Source organism: Tachypleus tridentatus, chromosome 1 (assembly GCF_004210375.1).
Source record: "Tachypleus tridentatus isolate NWPU-2018 chromosome 1, ASM421037v1, whole genome shotgun sequence".
Taxonomy (NCBI): domain Eukaryota; kingdom Metazoa; phylum Arthropoda; class Merostomata; order Xiphosura; family Limulidae; genus Tachypleus; species Tachypleus tridentatus.
Window position 1 is genome coordinate 22,150,196 of NC_134825.1, and position 21,949 is coordinate 22,172,144.

Sequence of the window (21,949 nt, forward strand, 5' to 3'; positions counted from 1 at the left end):
AAATCCGCAGACATACCACTGTGTCACTGGGAGGGCATAACATTAAGAAGCATTACAATACTATACAATAAAGAAATCAACTCATTAGAATTAAAGTCACGCGTTATATTAACACAAAATAGAATTAGTTATAGCAATGAGAGTCTGTGATGCACACACTACACTGTATTACACTCAAAATTATAAGTTATCTGTTAGGGTGGAAGAAAGTGTACTGCTTGTGCTGAACATACGACATCAACCTCAAATGGGTCCGAAAAGTTCGGCCCCACTGACTGCAGTGAGATAAGCAGTCAGAAGGGGAAGAGAGGTTACACCTTTTGTTCCACTTTGTTTCTCGTGGTTAAGGCACTTGATTCGTAATCCGAGGGTGGCGGGTTCGAATTCCCATCACACCAAACATGCTCGTCCTTTCAGCCGTGGGCATTATAATGTGACGATCAATCCACTATTCGTTGTTAAAAGAGTAGCCCAAAAGTTGTCGGTGAGCGGTGATGACTAGCTGCCTTCCATATAGTCTCACATTGCTAAATTAGGGACGGCTAGCGCAGATAGCCCTCGTGTAGATTTGCGGGAAATTCAAAAACAAACAAACATCCACGGTCTTAATTGAGACCCTCACGTTGGTTGGTCTTGAGTGCGTTTATTGTAATTATCAATATTGATTTCAGATGTTCTGGGAAGAACTTTGAGAACATTCTTATATCGCAACTTTTGTTTCTTTCCAATCCATAGTCGGTACCTTTGTTTGAATTTACCAAAAAACACTATTTTGGAAGTACATGTTGTTGTCCATCTTCATATCGTAGTTTGCCGATCAGAGCTGTAAAAAAAAAAAAAAAAAAAAAAAAATTACGTGAATACTGAGCACGTGTATCACACTTTTTCTCACTTAGAAAGCAGTAAGTTTACGGATTTATAACACTAAAATTCGGTGTTCGATTCCATGGAGTGGATACAACAGTTCGGCCATTGTGGCTTTGCTCTATAAACAAAGTTGGCACACTTTGGAACTTGAACGTTAGAGACTATATTCTATTATTCATATTAAGAATTCTCAAATGTCTTGTTTCTATATTATTAAGTCTGTTGAGGTGTCTTCTATATGAAACGTACGTCTGAGCTAAACAGAGCAATGTAATGAGGATAACAGTTTTGTATATCTTGTACATAGTGGCGACCTCAAGCACATCCAAATTGTTCGCATATTCTTGAAACGAAGTTGTTATAATTAAACGAAAAAACAGATGTAGAAATACATCAGCGCCATCAAGTCAATTAATTTCAAACGTATTAAATTTATTTGCAAAGTAATATGACAACAGCTATAGCAAGATAATAAAGTTCTAAAAACACGATATTTTTTTAAATTTAAATAATATTTTCTTTACATTTTTGGTATATTATACAAGTTACATTTTACGTCTTTCCGTTATTATAAACGGGCCCCACTGGTACAGAGGTAAGTCTATGGATTTACAACGCTAAAATCAGGAGGGTCGATTCCAGTCGGTGGATTCAGCAGATAGTTCGATGTGGCTTTGCTGTAAGAAAAACACACACATGTTAGCCAAATAATGTGTGTGATATGGACTGTTATTCTTTTCGCTGCATCTTTCATGCTTACAACATGCAACTTTACAGGTGCGTTTGTAGACAGGTTTATCTCATTTTGCCTCTTATTGAGACTCGTATTGTTATTAAAATGGGAGGGGAGAGTTTCGTACACAACCTAATTTAAATGTTTTGTAGTGGCTAACTGTCTGACAACGGGGGGAACAATTTTTCAAAGACTAAATATCCGGCAGCCCTAAAATTCAAATACTGATGAATTAGGTTCACCTCTCACTTGAGAATAAGCAATAGAAAACTTCCAAAACTGGTTTGTCTTTAAGCTCAATGAAACGACATGAATGAAACATTTTCAATTGAAAAATAAAACTGAACTGCCCTCTTGTTTAGTGTCGATCGGCGTTTGTACTTGCTACCACTATGATAATCTATATATATATATATATATATCGATATGTGATGATATATTTTTGAAATTACTATTATTGTTATTATTCATTTCAGTTTTGCAGTTATAGCTCATCAGTATTCAACGTTTGGTACTAGTGGGTATGTAGTATTTAAAATATTGTTCTCGGTTACCAGTATGTACCCACTACGCAGTAATCACTGCGTAAATGTTTTAGAACTTTCCAGAAAATGTTGCCATGTTTGCTCAACTCTTAACTTCGTGGAGGTGGTTGAGCAAGTTCGAATGAAATTAGTGGAATTTCCTACCGGAAGTTAAAATTATGTCGGATGCACGTAATTTTTCTGAAGTGGTTTTGAACCATGAATTAACGTCTATTGTGCCAGCTATCCTCCTATCAAAGATTGAATTTTTTTTTTTTTGTATGTGAATTAAACTGAAATTGAACTTTATCGTGTTACTTTGAGTTTTTCATCATTATTAATAATTTTTGTTTACTTTTTCTGATTTGTGTATTTTATAAATTAATGAAGACTACTTGTAGATTGAATTAAAACATTAGGTGTTTGGTGATACTTTGTGTATTCAGTGAGAACTTTTTATGTTGAACTTTTGAGGTAATGATTGTAGGTTAGAGAAACGTTTTTGTTTTTTTTTCTCATTCAATTAATTTGTTTTTTGTGGAATATATATCCGTTACCTTTCATAACTTGAAGGTTTATGTGTGTATTTTTATCACTTCTGTAATAAACTTTGAGGCACATCTGTCATTTTTCTAGTCTAAGGTTATTTTCAAGTTATCTTGTGTTTATTTACTTTTTCCTTTGTTTAACTTCTTAGGCCATAAATTTTAACATTTGTGTATTTTTATCTTGCACCACATTTATTCAGTTGGCAAATATTTCTCTCTTCTAGGAATCTTAAGAGTGGATGTTCATATTCTTTGGTTTCTAATAAAGTTAGAGACAGTCTCTAATTGTGTTTTGCTACAAAATTCTTTGTAGTTTTGGGAATATTTCTGGTAATATTCAGATAATGACCTGTTCAGATAATTTTTAGTGTATTTTCATTTCTTCTCCTTATGCTTATGACAAGCCTGTCCCATAAATACCTAATTTTTTTTATATATATTATTTTATCTTTATTATTGTTCTAACAGGATTATACTTGTCCAGTAATATTTCTTGGATGCAGTGCTGTAGTGAGTCTTAATATTAAAGTTTCATCTTTTCTGTTCATCTGACCTTCATACTAGGCTCTAAAGTTTTGTTCTCATAAATCTATTTTTAATAATGAAGTATGGTAGATATCTTATTGTAGTCAATAATTTCTTTCACAAGTGTGCAACATTAGAAAGGAACTCGTAGTTTCTGAATGTAAACTTTAATAACTTTTGAACCCTGTCGAAGTGTGAATTCATCCTCTAAATTGCCCATATTAAAACTTGTAAAACTGGTTGCAGTGATTATAATTCATCTAAACTACAGGAATTTGTTATATCATAAATCTGTAATTTGTCTAAATCTTGCAACTAAATATTTGTGATAAGTACTCTACCAGATTTACACAGTGTCCTATTGCCGAGTGCTAAGATTGGCAGTTGTCTGCTCTTTCAACACCTGTCTACATTTATTGTTGATTTGTATAGGTAAAAGTACATTTGACTCGAGTACTGGTGGTAGATTTTTTTAATTTTCTCCAAATCACTTATTATTTGCTAACTATTATTATGGTCATTCATGTGTTGCATACAGATATACTGTATTGCCCAGCCTAACTAAAGCTCTGCACGTCTAGGTCTTTTCTTTTGTTTTTAATCAAAGTGCTCTTAACTTTCTGCCATAAATTTCATTTGGATAAAAGAACCAAGGATTCATCCTATGTTAGGCCTCAGTTGTAATACTGTGTAGTCTTTTGAGACTAAAATGTATTGAATTATTGAAAAACATTCAAGGAGAGCTAGTAGGATGATTCCAGCTAAGATTTCTCATTTTTTCTTGAGAAAAGAAGGATTAGAGAGATCTCACATAATCTTTTAATTTATTATTATTGTGGATTATTTCTTTGTTCTATATTTTGAAGAAAATAGGATGAGTAGACATGCATAAGATTTGGAAAAGACAGGCTAGGCTGCTCTTGAAGAGTTTTATTTTTCTAACATTTGACTGCCTTATGAAGTTAATTGCTACGAGCAGTAGTGGAGGTCAGCAGTTTACAAGTGTTGAAAGGGAATTGATAATTGAAAAAATAAAAGGTTGGGTTTAAGTTTTTATTTTTTATCAAGTGTAAGTAAATGACCAAATATTCCATTATTTTGGTAAGTTGTGTCAGTTTTCCATCTAAGCCTTGTTCTTTATACTATTTCTAGTCTTGTGTATCTATGGGTTTGTTGAATTAGCAAATTACTTTCTTACTGTATGACTGTTAAAAATCTTTCAGTTACAAGCTTGTTATGTCTATATGGTTACATTGTATTCCATAAGTTTTTTATTTTCAAAGTTTGAACAGGTTTTGAAAAGTGAATTTTTATTCCTTGTGAGGCCAAGTGCTTTTATCTAGATTGTTTAAGACTACATGTGATGTGATGTACTATTTTTGAAATGTTTAGAGTTCTCCTATCTTAAATTTTTTTCATTCATTATGTAAAATCTTGCATATGTCTTGATCTATAGTCACTTAGATGTCTTCACCACTGAAGATGGACAAAAGTTATATTTCACTTCTGTGTATATGTATTTGTCAGTAAAGTTTCTTGGAGATTGCTAAATGGATTTGAATGAAAGTTGGTATATGTCTGAACTGTGATCCAACTTACAAATCATTATCTTGTTGAGGGTGAAGGTTATAGCAAGGTCATGAAAACCTTAAGACTCATTTTTTAATGTGGGAACTTGTTTTGTTCATAATTTTTGCCCTATAATTCAGACAAAAGTAGTTGGATTTTGATGAAACTTGGTGGAAATGTGTAGAACATTATTTGTTATTGTCCTGCTCTAAAATGTCTTTGTTCAAGGACAGTGACGGGCATAAGGACATATTTTTTGAGAGCCAGATATGATCGCCACTACATTGTGGAAGTATATATTCTACTGAGTGTCCCTCTAGTTTCTTATTTTAATGATTGTCCAATTCTAGACATGATTTGTATAATGAATCTCTAAAATATGGGGTTTGATTCCTCACTGTGGACACAACAGATATCCAAATGTGTTTTTGTTCTATAAAAACAAACATTTGTTTTATTAGTAACATAAAATCATTAGATATTATTTGAAACAGTAATAAAAATAATTATTGAACATGTTGATATGGTTCTTACTTTAAATAAAATAATTTGATATGGTAACTGCTACTGTTATTTTTTTGTTTACTGCAAAAGCATCCGTTATGTAGTTATTTCTGAAATTAAAAGAAGTTAATTACGAATGCAAACTAATATGAATAACAATAAAGATGTTTTGAAATATTTATTGTTACTCCAGTCAGAATTAGTTCAAATATTTGGTTGCATTTTTAACGTTTGTGATTTAAGAAAGCAAACCACCTGACTTTAATTTTGATTATATAATAACATCTCTTTGAAAATCACAAATCTTTGAAGCATAATTATAAGGTTTTTATTATTATTGTGTTTAAATATATACTTGTTAAGTACATGTGTACCTCACATATATTGTCACATGATGTTGGAACTTTGGACTAATGATTTTTATTTTTTTACTTCTATACTTTATAATAATGAAGAAGTCAAGATTTTCAGGTAAGAATTATCTCTACATTTACCATTCAAAATCTTTTTATCTATCAGATGTTTATCTGTATATTTGTTTTTAGGGTTTCTGAAAATACGGTTTGAAAGCTGAGCGACAGAATTGAAAAATATCAGGTTCAAGTCCCTTGAAGCACCAGATATGCTGTTGAACCAGTTTAAGGTAATCCATTTATAATAATAGGTTTTTAGTCTGTTACTTTCACAGCCAAGGTTCACTACAATAAATAAATAAAAACAATTCCTGACAACAGCCACCCCTTCACTAGTACAGCAGTAAGTCTACAGATTTACAATGTTAAAATCAGGGGTTCGATTTCCCTTGGTGAGCTCAGCTGATAGCTCAATGTGGCTTTGTGCTAAGAAAACATGCAAACACACCCTGACAGCAGTATTATAATTTAATTATTATATTCAAAAATGAAGAATGAATACTGACATGTACAATTTAAAATATCCAATTAAAATATGAGTTACATCAGATTGCTTAGCATTATGAGTAGTTTGAGACCAGTTAGCTTCACACCTTCAAGAAAGTAAGCCCTGTTAGAAACTTGTATGCAAAAGTTAGAGCACTGTCAAGGGTTTGAAACAACCCAACTAAAATTTTGCCTGTTTGACCCTTTCATCATGGGTCAAAGGCCATGTCATCTCATTTGTTGACTTGCATTCAAAATGTTATTGGACTAAGATTTTATGAATTCATGTCAGTAAGTTTGGAATCAGATTGTAGATTATAATTCAAACTTTAATATTATATGTGAGTTAATTTCTTAATTTAAATCTAAATATTAAAAGAACATACCTAAATATAGATCTTCAGTGAGTCGAGTGATATGGTGAATGCAGAACTGTTTAAAATTAGATGTTTGATGTCAAAATACTATGTCTATAGCTTTGTACAAATTAGGAACTCGGATTACTAATATTGGCAAGCTTGAATATCAAACAAGAACTTTATATTTTTATTTTGCTGAAATATGGCTTGTGTATTGAATCAAATACAGTGGTCCCATTCACCTATTTCTGTTCTTGAAATCAGCCCTTTATATATATACTTACTTCAATATGTGAATGACCCATTGACAGCTTAGAATGTTCTCCAGGTGCTTTTCTCAGCCATTTTAATATCTGAAAAGGCTACTAAGTTCTTTCAAATCAAGATTTCAAGAAGGCAGGTTGTGTCTTTAGTCTGCTCAAAGTTTCTTATTTGTTTTAATCTAAATACATCCTAGTTAGTAAGCATAATAAATTATAGTATAGTTCTGTGGTATCAGTATATTTATTTATTTTGTTGGTTATTCAACTGTGTGTATAAAACCTAAAGAAATTTTGGTTTGATATCCTCCAATGTGAAATTTTAAAAGGCAACAACCAAGTTCAAAGGTCATTGTGAGAAGAGATAATTCTTTGCTTTACTTTTTATTTATTGTTCTATATTTTAAGACAAAAGATAAGTTTCAACAGTTTATTTCTATATAATAATAATCTACACACACACACACACACACACATATATATATATATATATATATATATATATATATTACAAAATACTAGTCCATTAAAACACAGCCAAGACAGGAAGGTAAGTTTTATATTATTGAATATGTAACATGAGTGCATGTGTATGTCATTAATGCATGTTATTTAATGTTAGCTAGGCATGACTGGAAGGCTAACATAATAAAAAAATAATATATAACATTATGAGACTTAAGCTACTTAGACTAAACATTTATATTTTTGTGTTATAATATGTAGTCATTTTCGCACAAAAAAAGCACATTTTTTATTTATATCCTATCTTTTTTTGTTATGATAGTTATGAGGTTAGTTAAGTGGCAGACCCCTCATAGTTATGGTATAGAAAATAACATAGAAACTGAAAACAAACATTTGAAATATATTTAGGAAGTTTTATAAATCACATAAATAATATTTAAAATTTTTGAGACAAAGAATAGTTTTGTAATCATAACATGAAATCACTTTGCATCCAGACTAGTAATGAAACACTTGATATTTTCACAGACAGTTCTTCAGTAAAAGTATTAAAAAAATGTAACTTTTTGTGTACACAAACTTGCGATCTTTAGTACAAATCTACCAAATTTTGTGAAGATACACATGGTGTATTAGAAGTTACAGTGAAAGTTCTTAATGTATATAACTGTTTAGACAAACTTGTGTTTATTATATTGAGTGTTATGAAAGGGTTTCTCAAATTCAGTATGAAGTTACAGATTGGAAAAAGTAAAATTTTTAAATTTTTATTCTGAGATCTATGTGAAATCTTGCTGTCAAAGTACAATAATTCTACTTTGCAATAAAGCTAATTTCAGTGATGTCGAGAAAACCCACTTGTAGAGAAATAAATATGCAAAAATGTTTGTTTGGGTTGAGAAAATATTTTACATAGAAGGTCGAAACGTTGTTCGCTCTTCTATGTAAAATATTTTCTCAACCCAAACGAGCCGTTTTTGCATATATAAAGCTAATTTCATTTTATGTTTATGTGGCATTTTTATATTATGTAGGTTTATTTGCTTTTATTTTATTTTTTCATGTTAAGATTTAAAACAATTATTGTATAAATTATTTTCAGCAGTCAGATCCATGTTATCAGACTGTCAACTAGAACTGAAGTTTTGTGTCAGTAACTTTTAGTGTAATCTGTTTTAATTTGACCCAAATGCGTATATAATCAAATATTAATTTTTTAGTTTGAATATTTAGTCAGCAAAGAAATATGGTGTTTTTTAGGGTTTACAGATTATATTTTCTCTGCTCAAAGTGAACACTGGAAACAATCTGCTCTACTTTGAATGTTTTGTGTTGCATTATTTGTGTTTGTAATAATAAAAAAAACACAGTATTGCTAGGTACTTCACTTTACAGATTCATACATATAAAGTATAATATGTCATATACTATTTGTTTTTTATCACAAAGAAATATATGTGATGGTAGTAGAGGTAATAGTGTTAAAACACCTTATTTAATTGGTGTTTTGAAACAGCAGAATATAACACCAAAATAAAGTAAGATACGTAATTATAAACAACTGAATAAAATGGTTGCTGTAAACTGGTTACCTCTGTGCAATTTGGATAGTGTTGTCTGTCACAAAATTACACTGTGTTAGTGTTTAGAAGAGCATACATATCTAAGATTAATATTAAATGTGATATATCTTAAGTTAACTTGGCTATTAATACTGAAAGTTTTCATTAATACTGTTTATTAAACACTGTGAAACTTTTTCTGGTGAAACACTTGATAGAGATGTTTATTATTGTATAGAAAATGCATATTTAGTATCTTTCTTTATGTGATGCTAAACAAATGGATTCTGTGATTTGTATTTTTTTGTTTTTCAGATATTGGAACAAATGTGATTTTACTACATATGTTATCTGGACATTTAGATAATGATAAAGGGCAGTTATTGAAGCTCTATCAGTAAGCCTTACATAAATTTTAGAAAATAAGGAATAGTTGTCTGTGGATGTGTTGCATAAATACAGTGGTACACAATATATTTAAAATGTATATATCAAAACTGTACTTCTGATATTACTGTTGTACTTGGTGACTTACTTGTATAGGTGCAATGAATGTACTTATTGTTAGTTTAAGTACAGTATAGACATCAAAAGTGATGTTTGCAGAAAAAATCAGTTTCATAATTTTATTTGAGTTTTAGTAACAGTACGTGGAACTGGTGTATAGAAATGAAATGAAAATCCTGTAACCCGACTGCTTTCAAAGGTACTCTGGCTATAGGGTTTTTATTGGATTTCTGTCGCTTGAATATATGTGCTTTTCTAACATCATGATTGGAACTGGTGTATGTCATAAATATCACTTTTATTTGACCACTTAATGTATATTATTTGTTGTAAAAAAGTTTTAAAGTATTCTTTTTAAAAGTTTCACTGTTTATAAAAGTTCATTTTTAAACAAATCTGTATTACTTCAGTAGTGATGGCCTCTTTGGTTAAGATGTATATCCAGGGTTCGAAATTTTCTATTTAAAGCCGGACATGTTCGTTAAAAAATCAAGTTTGACCGGCACTTTCCCATCTATCATCGGACATCATGACCATTGGTCATATTCCTAACATATCGGACACAAATACATTGTCCCCTGAAAAATAAGTGAGGCAAAAGCTGTGTATGCACAGCTCAAAGATTTTGCTTAAAAGTATATTCTATAATGAGTGGAAAATAACTTGCAAAATTTAAGATTTAATTTAAGACAAAAAAAAAGCAAATTTAAAAAAAAACGGTTGTTAATGCTCACAAAATGGGCTTTTTAGGTCACTTTATCTGTGCCATCCCGGATAGTCATGTGACTGCCAAACATTCACGATGATCTGACCATGGCATCTGATGGTAAAAAAATGGGAAAGTCTCACGATCTATTTCAGTTTGGTTTCACGAGCAAGACTAATGAATCAGAAGACAGTACTATGGAACCCCGAGTGAAAAAACCCAAGCTTGTTGACTTAAGCCCAAGTGTTAAAGCAAAAACTGTTACTGCTAGTACTGGCACTAAGCCTACTCGTTGTTTCCAGGATGAACGGAATAGAGGCCGACCATTCCTGGAGTATAATAACGCTACTGGACCGATGTTTTGCTCAATTTATAAGGAATATGACTAAAGTAGTGGAAGGTAGAAGAACACCTTCATAACAGGATCTTCCAACCTGAGAGCAAGTGCTGTTAAGAAGCATGAAAACAGTCACTCCCACAGTCTAAGCTGTCAAGCTAAGACAGCAAAAGAAACACCTGATTTAACTCCCATGATAAAGAATTGAGCAAGCTTAACCAGACTGAGAAAGTTCGTTTGCTTGTGCTGTTCAGGACTGCCCTTGATATGGCTTTGAATGCCAAACCATTCATCAATTTTCAAGAGTTTCTGTTGCTGCAGGAGCAGAACTTTTGTATGAACTTAACAGAACATTATGCCAATGACAAACAAGCAGTTATCTTTATGAAGTGTATTGCAGAAACAATTAGAATTAATGTCAGATCTCGTCTGCACACCTCATTATTCTTTGGCATTATTACTGACGGCTCAACAGACACTGCCAACACTGAGCAGGAGATAGTCAATGTAAGATACTTGGACAGTGACTGTTACCCAGTAACCCACTTCCTGTGTCTGCAGTCAGTTGAGAAGGCTGATTCTGAACACTTGCTACAGGCACTTAGTTCAGGTAAAGGTTTCTTAATTACCTGGGATGAGAATTTTCTGGAGTTATCCTGAATTCCTAATTAAGAAAAATTAAAATGGACAACATTTCATGTACATTTGTGTTTTAATTCAGGTTTACATAGTCATTCCATTATTAATATACATAAGTGAAAACTTTAGCATTTTTCAATTGATTTAAACCAAGAAGAACCATGTATTTACCACTGACAGAATTGGAGCTTAATTTAGCACAACTAGCATAATAGATAATGGAGAAATTAAATTTTCCAAAGTACAAATTTACATTTTGTTTTTACAGAAAGTAACTAATATTGGGTACTAATTTTTTGTACTTGTAGCATTGTCCATATATGGCAAGTTTCCTGACTGGCTTGAATCAGTTGTATGCCTGACAGCTGATGGGGCAGCTGTCAGTTTTGACACAAATAAAGGTCTTGTCAACAGATTGAAGGTGCAAAAACCTTATTTGATAGGGATCCACTGTGTTAGTCACAGATTGGAACTTGCAATTAAGAAGACCATCAAGGACATCCCTTACCTTGATAGTATCCAAACCTTTTTAGAAAACCTATGGAAGTTTTATGGCAATTCACCACAGAACTGGGCTGGCCTCAAAGAAGCTGGTAAAGCCAACAACATTGTTGTTAGAAAGTCAACAAAAGGGACAGGAACCCTGTGGGTAGCCTACAAAGAGCACACTCTGAAGTTAGTTTCTCATAAATGGCCAGCTTTAGCAGAGCATTTGTATCAAGTAAAGCTGCATCACAAAGGGGAATGTGGATAGAAAGCTACAGGATTATACAGTACTTTGACAAGCCTTAAATTCATCCTGTACATGGACATACTCTTGGCAATTCTGCCTGTTTTGACATCTCTTAGACTCAAAATTCAAGACAATTCTGCTACTGTGAACATTGTTTCTGACAAACTCGCTGTTTGCAAAGAGAAGCTGGGCAATCTGAATCATGTTGAGAGATCACAACATGGGAACAAACTGACAAGTGGTTACTTAGAGGAAAGGTGATTGTTATTAGTGGTCAGACAAGGGCCAGAGGCTCAGAAAGTGCCACAAAAGAGACAGTTGCTCAATCCGTGGCTGAAGAAACTGCCATCTTCATAGGTAAAATTGTCACATATCTGAATGAGAGATTTGAAAAATTTGATAAGAATTTTATTGGTGCCTTCCAAATTTTTGAACCAAGCAACTGGCCTAAAAGCAAGGAAGCATTGTCATCTTATGGCCATAATAAACTCCAGACACTATTGGACCATTTTGGTGCTCTGCTAGAAGATAAGGGTTTCAACATTGCAGCTGATATTTGCCAAGCTGACTTACACAAGACACTGCTCAAAGCCACAGGATTTGCCAAATCAGATGAGTCCCTGGCTAGTAGTGCAAGTGGATTGTAGGCCCACATGTTAAGTCAAATTTCTCTTGAGGATGGTAAACCTTACCCTTGATATGTGTCATGCAGGTGATTTCCATGTCATCTGCTGAACCAGAATGTGGATTTTCCCAGATGGCAGTTATTAAAGATGACTGGCAGTCCAAACTAATAAATGATTCTCTTAATGACTTGATGACAATAAAATTAGCTAAGAATAAGACCTGTGATCTTGCAAGCACAGAATTACTGCACAAGTCTGTAGAATCCTGGTGGAAGGACAGTAAAAAAAACCAGACGATTTGTGAGTCCACATGGAACTCACACACATAGAGACAATAGAGATACTGAGTCTACATCAGCTGATGTCTTAGTGCTGGATGACTAAATCTACGAGTTTGATTGATGTGTAATTTTTAATAGATACAAGGCTTGTTGCCACTTGCTTTGAAATAATGTTTCAGTGCCATAAATAAAATGATTCTGTTTTATATAATAATTGTCTATACTTGATTTCTTGTTTTCTGTAATGTCCAATGACAATTTTGAGATGTCCTGCTAAAATTTCAAATGTTCGGCAAGTTTCACTGTCTAGCAGGACATGTGTCCTGCTGAACATTTAGAATATTTCTACCGCTGATATCAGATGACATATTTTCTCAGAGAAGGAATTTGCTAGAACATTTTTACACCTATTAATTCTGCTAACCTGTGCGTAAACTTTGTATATATTATTATGATGCATTCCCTTTCTTTTGATAATGTTTAGAACTGTGTTCAGAATAATATGTAGAACATTTACAGGAGGAAATTTTTTGTAATTTTTCAAACAAAATCTGTTGTATGAAACACTGATTATACATACACACTGTTGGTATAATTAGGTAAAATAATTGAAAATAAAGAGCTTCACCAGAGATGCAGCTGAACAGGAAATTTGTTCAAGATATGAAATTGCAGAGTAATATCAAAACCTTTTAGAAACTAAGCTAAAGGAAATAAAGAGACTTAACAAAATGAGTAACCTTTATTAAAATGTTTAACAAAAACAAACTGTGTATGTGTACCTGTTCACCAAGCTAAGGACTTGATTGGACTACAGAATATGGCCTTCTTACTTTTACCTGAACATAATTTACATTCAGTTGATATGTCTTGCTTTAGTCTGTGCTTATTGACTTAGGTTTGAAGAAACCTTGTATTTATACAGTTTGACTGGCACTACCACATGGCATTATTTTTATATTACATACTCTATATATTACCCTGTAGGTAGTACTTGAAAAAAGCATTAAAGGACATTACTAACTTAAACCTCATGCACAGTTGTATAGCTTTGTTCTTCATTGGCCGGAAGAGGATATGCTTATGTTTAAAATGTAACAAAGATATCTTTATGTGAAAACCTGCACATACTGAGAACAAAGAATAAGTACAGAAAAAATTTAAAATAATCAGAATAAGACAAACATTTAGTATATTTGTATACAACATACTAAAAACACAGTGAATTTGTTTTATTTTTATTATATGCTCTGATAGAATTTACATGTTAAACGAGAAGTGCAAAACGTTAAGAATTATATATTTTTCACATTTGTGAAAAAATATAAATTACTGGGTTTTTTTTTTTTTTGCACTTTTAATATCATCTAATTTCTCTCTCTCTCTCTCTCTCTGTATATATATATATATATATATATATATACAGTTTTGGAAAAAAATATTTTTGTAACTTCGTGGATTAGTACCAGTAAATATTGCTATAGTTTTTAGTAAATAATATTTTAATACCATATTTTCTTACAGTGCACATTATTTTTAAATTATTTGGTGAAACTAATGTGAAGTTCAGTTTGCATGAGAATATTAATATATTGATTTATTTCTTCTATAACATTTGTTACAGGTTATTTGCATTTGTGCACATTTGCATATTTTAGATCATATATAAACTGTACAACTAATTGTAGACCTAAGATAGATCTGAGTTATAATTACTAGAATTTAACCCATTGTGATGACCTGTAGGAAACATTTAAAGTAAAATATGGAAAATATAGGTTACTACACTACATTCTCCCTGGAGTTTGAAGCCCCTTAACAATCCTAGTACAAAAATAAAATAGCACAATAATCTGTTCATACATCAAGAATTTTTTTAGTAGCACTTTTTCTGAAGATTGTGGTATATCGATAGAATGCCCTCTTGAAGAGTTCTCTCTGGACAGGTGGTTGAGTGAATCTACTAATGCCCGTTTCCTTGTTGATTTTCTGGAAAAGCCTCTTTAGGAATCTTGGGTTTCTCAGCAGTTTGATTTTCCACTGACAATTTCTTGTCTGTAGTTGCCCAGTTGGTTGTTCTTACACTGGTGATCACAGTGAGTGGTCTTTGTCTTAGATTGGCTGCCCCTTTGGATTTTATAAACCACATCATTGATACATATATCAATACAACACATGGAACTTCCAACAACTGTGTAACTTTTGAGCTCATCTTTTCTTTTGGTGGGGATTGTACAACCAGACCATGTCTCCTAGATGGAATCCAGTCTCATTAGCATTAACACCTAGCAACTTTTTACTTTATCACTAGCTCATTTCAGTTTTTTTTATGGGTAAAGCTGTGTGTGCCAACGAATGTGTTCCTTAATCTTCATGTATTATGTGTAAGACTGCCAAGTAGCTATCTTTTGAATGTCAGCACAGAAGATCAAATGGTATTTGAAATTCCATGTATTGCCTATAGCTTCAGGTAATGCAGTGTGATAACTCCTAAGTAGCAGTGGAATATTTTTATTCACATTTTCTGATGTTCATCCACATGGCTAGTTGATTTAATAGTTGTATGGCTATATCTCTTTGCCATGCCATCAGAAAATGGATGAAGAGCCATTGGTCCTGGTGGTCATTTTTGATTCTAGGAATTATCACATTTCTAGAAACCAGGCTGACTCTACATTTCATCCCAGATCTGAGTAGGATTCCATAGATACTTCAGATCTTGACACAAATTCGAGTTGAAGAGGATCAAGCACACCAACAACATTTCTCTTTGATGGTATTGAAACACAGTGCTGCCTTTGTTGCACATACTACTTCTGTCATCTGCTGTTATGCTCACAGTGCTTTTAAAAGGATTTACACCAATTTTCAACAGATTTCTAATCTAATAAAGAGCTTCTTTACTCTAATGTCTTTTTAATACGTGAGTGTTTAGCTGTTGGAAGCTCATGGGGCAGGATGTAGAGACCATGGAAATACAAATGGTAGTTGGTACTGTCCATTGGTGCAAGTAAAGAAAAAAATTTCAAAAACGAATGTGAATCTAGGGATGGCTAATACCAGTCCTTTAAAAACAATGTAAACAAGATAATAGGGATGGCATTTGTATCATCCCTATGTAGAAGCGCAGACATATGGTGTTGTAGAATGTTAATAGACAAGAATAGGATAAATTAAACTCAGTTGTGATTGGATAGTTATATATATTATTATGTATTCATTCTTGTTTTTGCTGTTATTTAAGGATCATGCAAATGCCATCCATACTATTTTGTTTGCATTGTTTTCCAAGATTTGATATTAGCCATCCCTACATTTGCTGCCATTTTAAAGTTTTTCTTCACTCGTTTGTTTGCTATTGTTTTTTAATGCAATGTTTCAATGGACATATGAAGATGCATACAAGTGCAAACTAGAACCACGCCATGTTAACTGTAGTGGTCCACATACCTCTTACTATATTTCTTGTCATAAATGAGTGGAGCAGAAAGAGGTGCAATGCTTGAAGACTATAAATAATATCTCCTACCCAGATTATAGGAAATTATTGTCCCCAACTCTATTCCACTGCTGCAGTGGGAGTGCAGACAGATCTCTCTTTGTCTCCAGCAGAGTGGTTTACAAAACATCTGAAGAATTTTTTGCACTCCATGATTAAAAGAGTTGATGAATCTGTGTCTGCTTCCATCTCTGTTCCTGCCACTCCTTCCAGTGACTGCCTTGTTCCACTTCCTTAGGCTTTGGTTTCAGGTGTTTCCTCAGATCCATCCTCTTCTGCAGCCTCAAATAGTAAAACAACCATTTGTTTGCACTCTCAGTTGCTGGAATCTTTGTCCACAGACAGAGACCTGCCTACTAGACTCAGGGCAGAACCCATGGATATCGATAGACCTTTGTCCAATAAAGAAAAAAAAGATTGATCAAAAACAGAAGGGCACCCTGCCACATTCCCCTCTGCATAAATGAAACTGGCCCTTCTGATTCACTGGAACTGTCAAGGCTTTTGTTCATATATAGATGACATTAAGGATTTGATTGATTATTACCATCCTGTGTGTCTCTCCTTATGGGATACATTTTTGAAACTTGCAGATACAGTCACCCTTTGGCAGTTTCATTTGTACTGAAATGACAGGTTGTGTGATGGATGAGTGCATGGTGGGATGTTACTGCTGGTTGATCAGCATGTGCCTACCCTGTCCTTGTCACTTGATACACCATTAGAGGCTATTGCCATTTGTGCTTCCTTGGGTCGTACCATTACTATTTGTTCTCTCTACCTGGCTTCTAAAGAGACCTATGATCAGTAAGAACCTTGATGCCCTCATTGAGCAGTTAGCATCTCCCTTTTTAATCCTGGAGGATTTTAATGGACATAATCCCCTCTGGGATGGTGCTTATATTGATGGGAGGGATTATCCCATAAAGCATATGCTCTTATTTTCATACACCTAGTAGACTTTTACTGATATTGATCCTTCAATCTGCTCCCTTTCCTTTTTCTCTTACATTTGTTGGAGGATTGACAGTAATCCACAAGGCAGTGATAATTTTCCTATCATTTTGAGAGAGACTGGCCATGGTTGGTACCATCCGACCTGCATACCTTGATGGAAATTGGACCAGGTCAACCGGCCCTCTTTCACTGTTCTTTCATAACTTGATCCTGCCATTGTCTGTAAACCATTGATAGACAATTGCTTGGCAGCCATGACTGGCAGCTGCTCAGAGTATTTCTAAAACCTTGACACGTTTCCCATAGTATCTTTGTCCTTGATGGAATTCTGCCTATAGCATGGCAAGTAAAGCTCAAAAATTGGCTTGTGATACCTTTTGGGGGTATCCCGCACTGTTAATCTGCATTACATTTCGGTCGGCCCATGAACAAGCTCAGCAAGCCAGATGTCAAAGCTAGAAGGAATCTTGGATTTAAATACATCTTTAGCATCTCTTTTTACCACCAGTTCCAAAGTCATATAGGACAAGATCCAAAATGTTAGTGGACAGTATACTTTTTCTCCCCTATTGATTTTGCTCTCTGATGGTTGGGAAGTTGCTGATGCCCAGAGCATTGCCATTACTCTCAGCAAAAGTTTTTCTCATGCATCTAGCACTTCTGCTTCATCCCCCACCTTCTTAGCCATCAAGATACGGAAAGAGCAATCACCTCTTTCATTTTGGGCTGATTGTCTCTGTGACAGTAATAACCCCTTGCACTGGTGGAACTCAAGTTTTCTCGTCATTGGTCTGGCAGTGTATCAGTTGGAACCAATGATATTCATTACAGCATGCTGTACCATTTTTACCTCTCTTGCCATTTTTATGGTTGTATTTAACTGGATCTGAAAGAAAAATGTTTTTTCTGATGCTTGCCATCATGCTGTTGCACTCTCATTTCCTAAACCTGGGAAGGATTCGAACATTCCTTCGAACTACAGTTCAGTTGCTTTGATTAACTGCCTCTGTAAGATCTTAGAGAGGATAGTTAATGCTTGTCTTGTTTGTTTCCTCAAATAAAACAACCTTCTCCCATTAACTCAGTGTGGGTTCCAACGACAGCGCTCCAGCATAGACCACCTGTTTTGACTTGAAACATCAATCAAGGAAGTCTTTCTCAAGTGACAACTTCTTGTTTCCATATTTTTGACCTTGAGAAAGCTTATGATACAACGTGGAGGGTTGGCATCGTGTAAGACTTCCACTCATATGAGTTGTTTGGCCATTTAACCATTTTTATTACACATTTTTTAATAAACATCCTCTGTGCCCTCTCCTCCACCTCATAGAAAGCAGATCAATGTTCTGTGCTAAAAATTTATCATGCCTTTATTTGATCAAAATTGGACTATGGCATTTTGCTCTTCTCCAGTCCAGAGTGTACGCTGAGTTTCATGAACACCCTCTATACTTTTGCTGTTTGCAACTGTCTTTACTGTACACTTCAAAACTTTGATCCTTACTACAGCATTCCACCTGCGGTTGTGTTTTCCTTCCTCATTGGGCCATGCTTTTTCGGAATAGACAGTCTGCCATTATTCCTTTTGGCCTTTTTATTCAGGTGCAGTTGGACGAATTGGGTTTGTCCTTGGATAACATAGTGGTATACACTGATCAGCCCATCCCACCATGGTTAATAACCATTCCCAAATGTGACCTTTCTTTGAGTCACCTGAAAAAGGTAGATACTCTTGATTGAAAGTATCACCTTCTATTTGCAGGACATCTCTCAAACCATCCTTCCATTTCTATTTACACAATTGGTTTGAAATCACATGATTTTGTGAGCTTTGTCATGGTTTGTTGTGATTTGGTTGTTTCACATAGAATCCCCTCTATAGTTTCTATGTTAACTTCTGAATTGTATGCCATTTCTTTTGCCCTGGATCACATAGAAGCTATGCAGTACATGAACTGTACTATTTATACTGACTCGCTTAGCTCTCTATTAGCCCTGGAATCACTTCACATTAGTACTCACTCTGTTCTCATTGATATTCAAAATCGACTGGCTCATTTCTCATCTGCTATCATCTGCTTCTATTCAGTGCTTCTGAATACCAAGCCACATCGGTATTTGCAGAAACAAGCTCACTGACATTGCAGCTAAGCCTGTCTGCTCTGGTATTATCATCACTGTGCTTGTCCCATATATGGAATATGATCCTATATTCAAGGCTCAGCTCTGCACCAGTTAGCAGTCAACTTGGAGTGAGTAATGTGATAACAAGCTTTTCCAGATCAAATCTTCTATTGCTTTTAGGCTGCCTTGCTTCTGTAAGGATCAGGAGGAAGAACTTGTTTTGGCTAGGCTATGCATCGGTCACAGTTTCTTAACTCATCAGTTTCTTTTTTTGTTACTGTGGCCTGTGTGACACTCAGGTACAATAGCCCACATTTTACTGTCTTGCCAGTAGCAATGGCACCACTTTAAACATATTTTTACTGGGTTCACCCTTGATGTTGGACAGTGTCATTGGTGATGGTGACACTGTCCACCTCAGTTGTGCTTTTAAATTTTTAAGTGTAAATGGTCTTTTTAACTCTGTTTAAGATTTTTAATTTGAAAATTGGACTATGTTTCATATTAGCATGATTCCTTTTTACATATTTTAATTATATTACTGTTTTACGGTTGTTTGGCACAGATAGATCAGTTGCTTTACACCTATAAATGCTAAACAACTAACCAATTGTTATCTCTTGTGAAGTCCACATCTTGAAATCTACTTTGTTGCACTTTAGGATGGTTGTCTTTAATATCTTGTGCTTCTATCTTTTCACGTTGTTTACATTCTTCATCAACACATGGTCTTCAGGTTAATGTTGTAGAATTTCTGTGGTCCTATTCAGTGCAACACACGATGTTGCATTTCTGAGAAGTTTGGAGTCATTTCACTGTCTGGCCTTTTGAGTAAAAAATATTACTCACCCAATTTAGTGCAGCATAGTCTGTCCAAAATTGTCAACATATCAATATGTTTTAAGGAAGCTAGTAATGAAAATGTTCAGTTTATATGCATAGTTTGTGGGTTGGAGGAAAAGTTAGATGCTATCCTAACTAAAGTTGATAAATTAGGTAAAGATAAGAAAAGTTAGATGCTGTCCTAACTAAAGTTGATAAAATAGGTAAAGATAAGTATAAACTGTGGGAAATGACAACAGGACTTCAAGAGGACCTTAACAATGACATTCAGGATGTTAGTAAAGATAGTATTAGGGTTAAAAACAGTCAACTTAATTGTAAACACCATACTATATTGAGCAGCAGATTTCAGTCCTAGGCTTATATAGATGAAGAATTATTGCAGGAAGGGAAAGCAACAGGAATAAAGAAGGATATGGATGACTGCATTTAATATTGTTTTGTTCACTAATTCCAGATTTCAAATTAAGAAGTGCTAAGAGGTAAAATAGAATAATATATTAGATGTTTTTTGTGTAGAAATACTGATGTATACTTCAGTTAGGTCTCTACCAAATGTAGTTGAGAGACTTTTCATTGCAGAAGTTATAGTAAAAAAATTGCTATCCATATTCTTCCAAAGATAAAGCTGTCTAGAACATCTGATTAAAACATTTTATGTATAGAGAAAGAGATAGATTAAAGAATTTGGACACCCTCTTTGAAAATATTCTCACAATGCATAACTAGAACTTCACTCAACTTCCTGAATTTTTGTTTTCTGCATCTGCTTTTTTCTTTTTCATAAAAGGAGACAAAATATATAAATAAAAAAATGTTTTGTTTAATCTGCAAATAAGCAGTTTGCAGAAAGGTTGTAGTTTATTTTGTTTTTTTTCAAGTACAAAGGTATAGTTCGTATCCTCTTAATATTTTGACTTATTTGAGATCTAATTAAATTTTTTGACTTAGGAGGTCAAACCCTTTTAACTGATATATTTGACCATTGTTAAGGTCTTTTAGATTAATTTGTTCTACTCCTGGCTAAAAGAATTTCAATCGAGGGTAGGGTGGTAGAGATCCTAGTTAGTAATAAAATTGAATCAAGTATACACAAGCCCTACATTTGACATTGGTGGTGCACAAAAATATAGCTAGTAAGAAGGGAAGCAAAGTTATAATTGATTAATTTACTCTAATCATGCCTCAAAGAATTTCAAGTGTCACAGCTATTGAGGATCCCCTCTTGTTTAATTTTAGAAAGAAGAAAATCAAGATGATTGAGACTAGTGTGAAAGATTAGAAGTTGAAAGCATCAAAATTAAGGCTGAAGTTACATATGGTCACTTATAGACACCCTGATGATTTGTATGGTAAGTCAAAATGTAATTGAAGAAAATTATTTTTGATATATGTGTTCAGCCATAATCATATATGCATGAATTTTCATTTACAAGTTCTGAGCAACAACTAATATTAATTATTAATTTTTGGAACTGTTAGAACTTTTCAAACAGTATTTTTACTGTTATACTAGAGAATTCACATAATTAATGCCATATATTTAAGTAAAATTCTGTTATGTGACTTCACATCTTATCTTGTACCTCCTTGGAACCTTTTTTGTTTTTGTTTTTTGCTTTATTTTGATGTTGTATTTTTCTTGAGCATTTTGAAACAGTTCTTTGCTGTGTTTATTACTTTTAAAAGTAATTGATTATAACCATAAAAATTAGGTTATCCTTCTTTTTAATGGATATCTATTGCTTTGAAGTATTTCAGGTAGTGAAGAACATCCCATTAGGTTTTAGTTTGTCAAATTGAACCATCATGTTAGGGTATGTCAAATACTGAATGACTAAGAATGTATAGATACTGGCTTGTAAAAGTTTAAGTTACG

At 33.6% G+C, this 21,949-nt stretch overlaps 1 protein-coding gene across 13 annotated transcripts in view; it reads left to right on the forward strand.

Annotated features, from left to right (window-relative positions):
• Nucleotides 1–1,359: 1,359 nt before the first annotated feature.
• The window catches only part of LOC143244401 (uncharacterized), an 85,319-nt gene continuing 64,729 nt past the window's right edge, over nt 1,360–21,949 (forward strand). For 3 of the 13 annotated variants that reach the window (XR_013025069.1, XR_013025078.1, XR_013025074.1), the window contains exons 1-3: nt 1,976–2,121; nt 5,816–5,913; nt 21,310–21,422. Coding sequence is in view for 2 of the 13 variants with exons in the window: in XM_076489022.1 (XP_076345137.1) it covers nt 10,139–10,420 (282 nt within the window). In the remaining 11 variants the exon portion in view is untranslated. The other 10 variants (XR_013025051.1, XM_076489011.1, XM_076489022.1 and 7 more) reach the window with 9 other exon arrangements.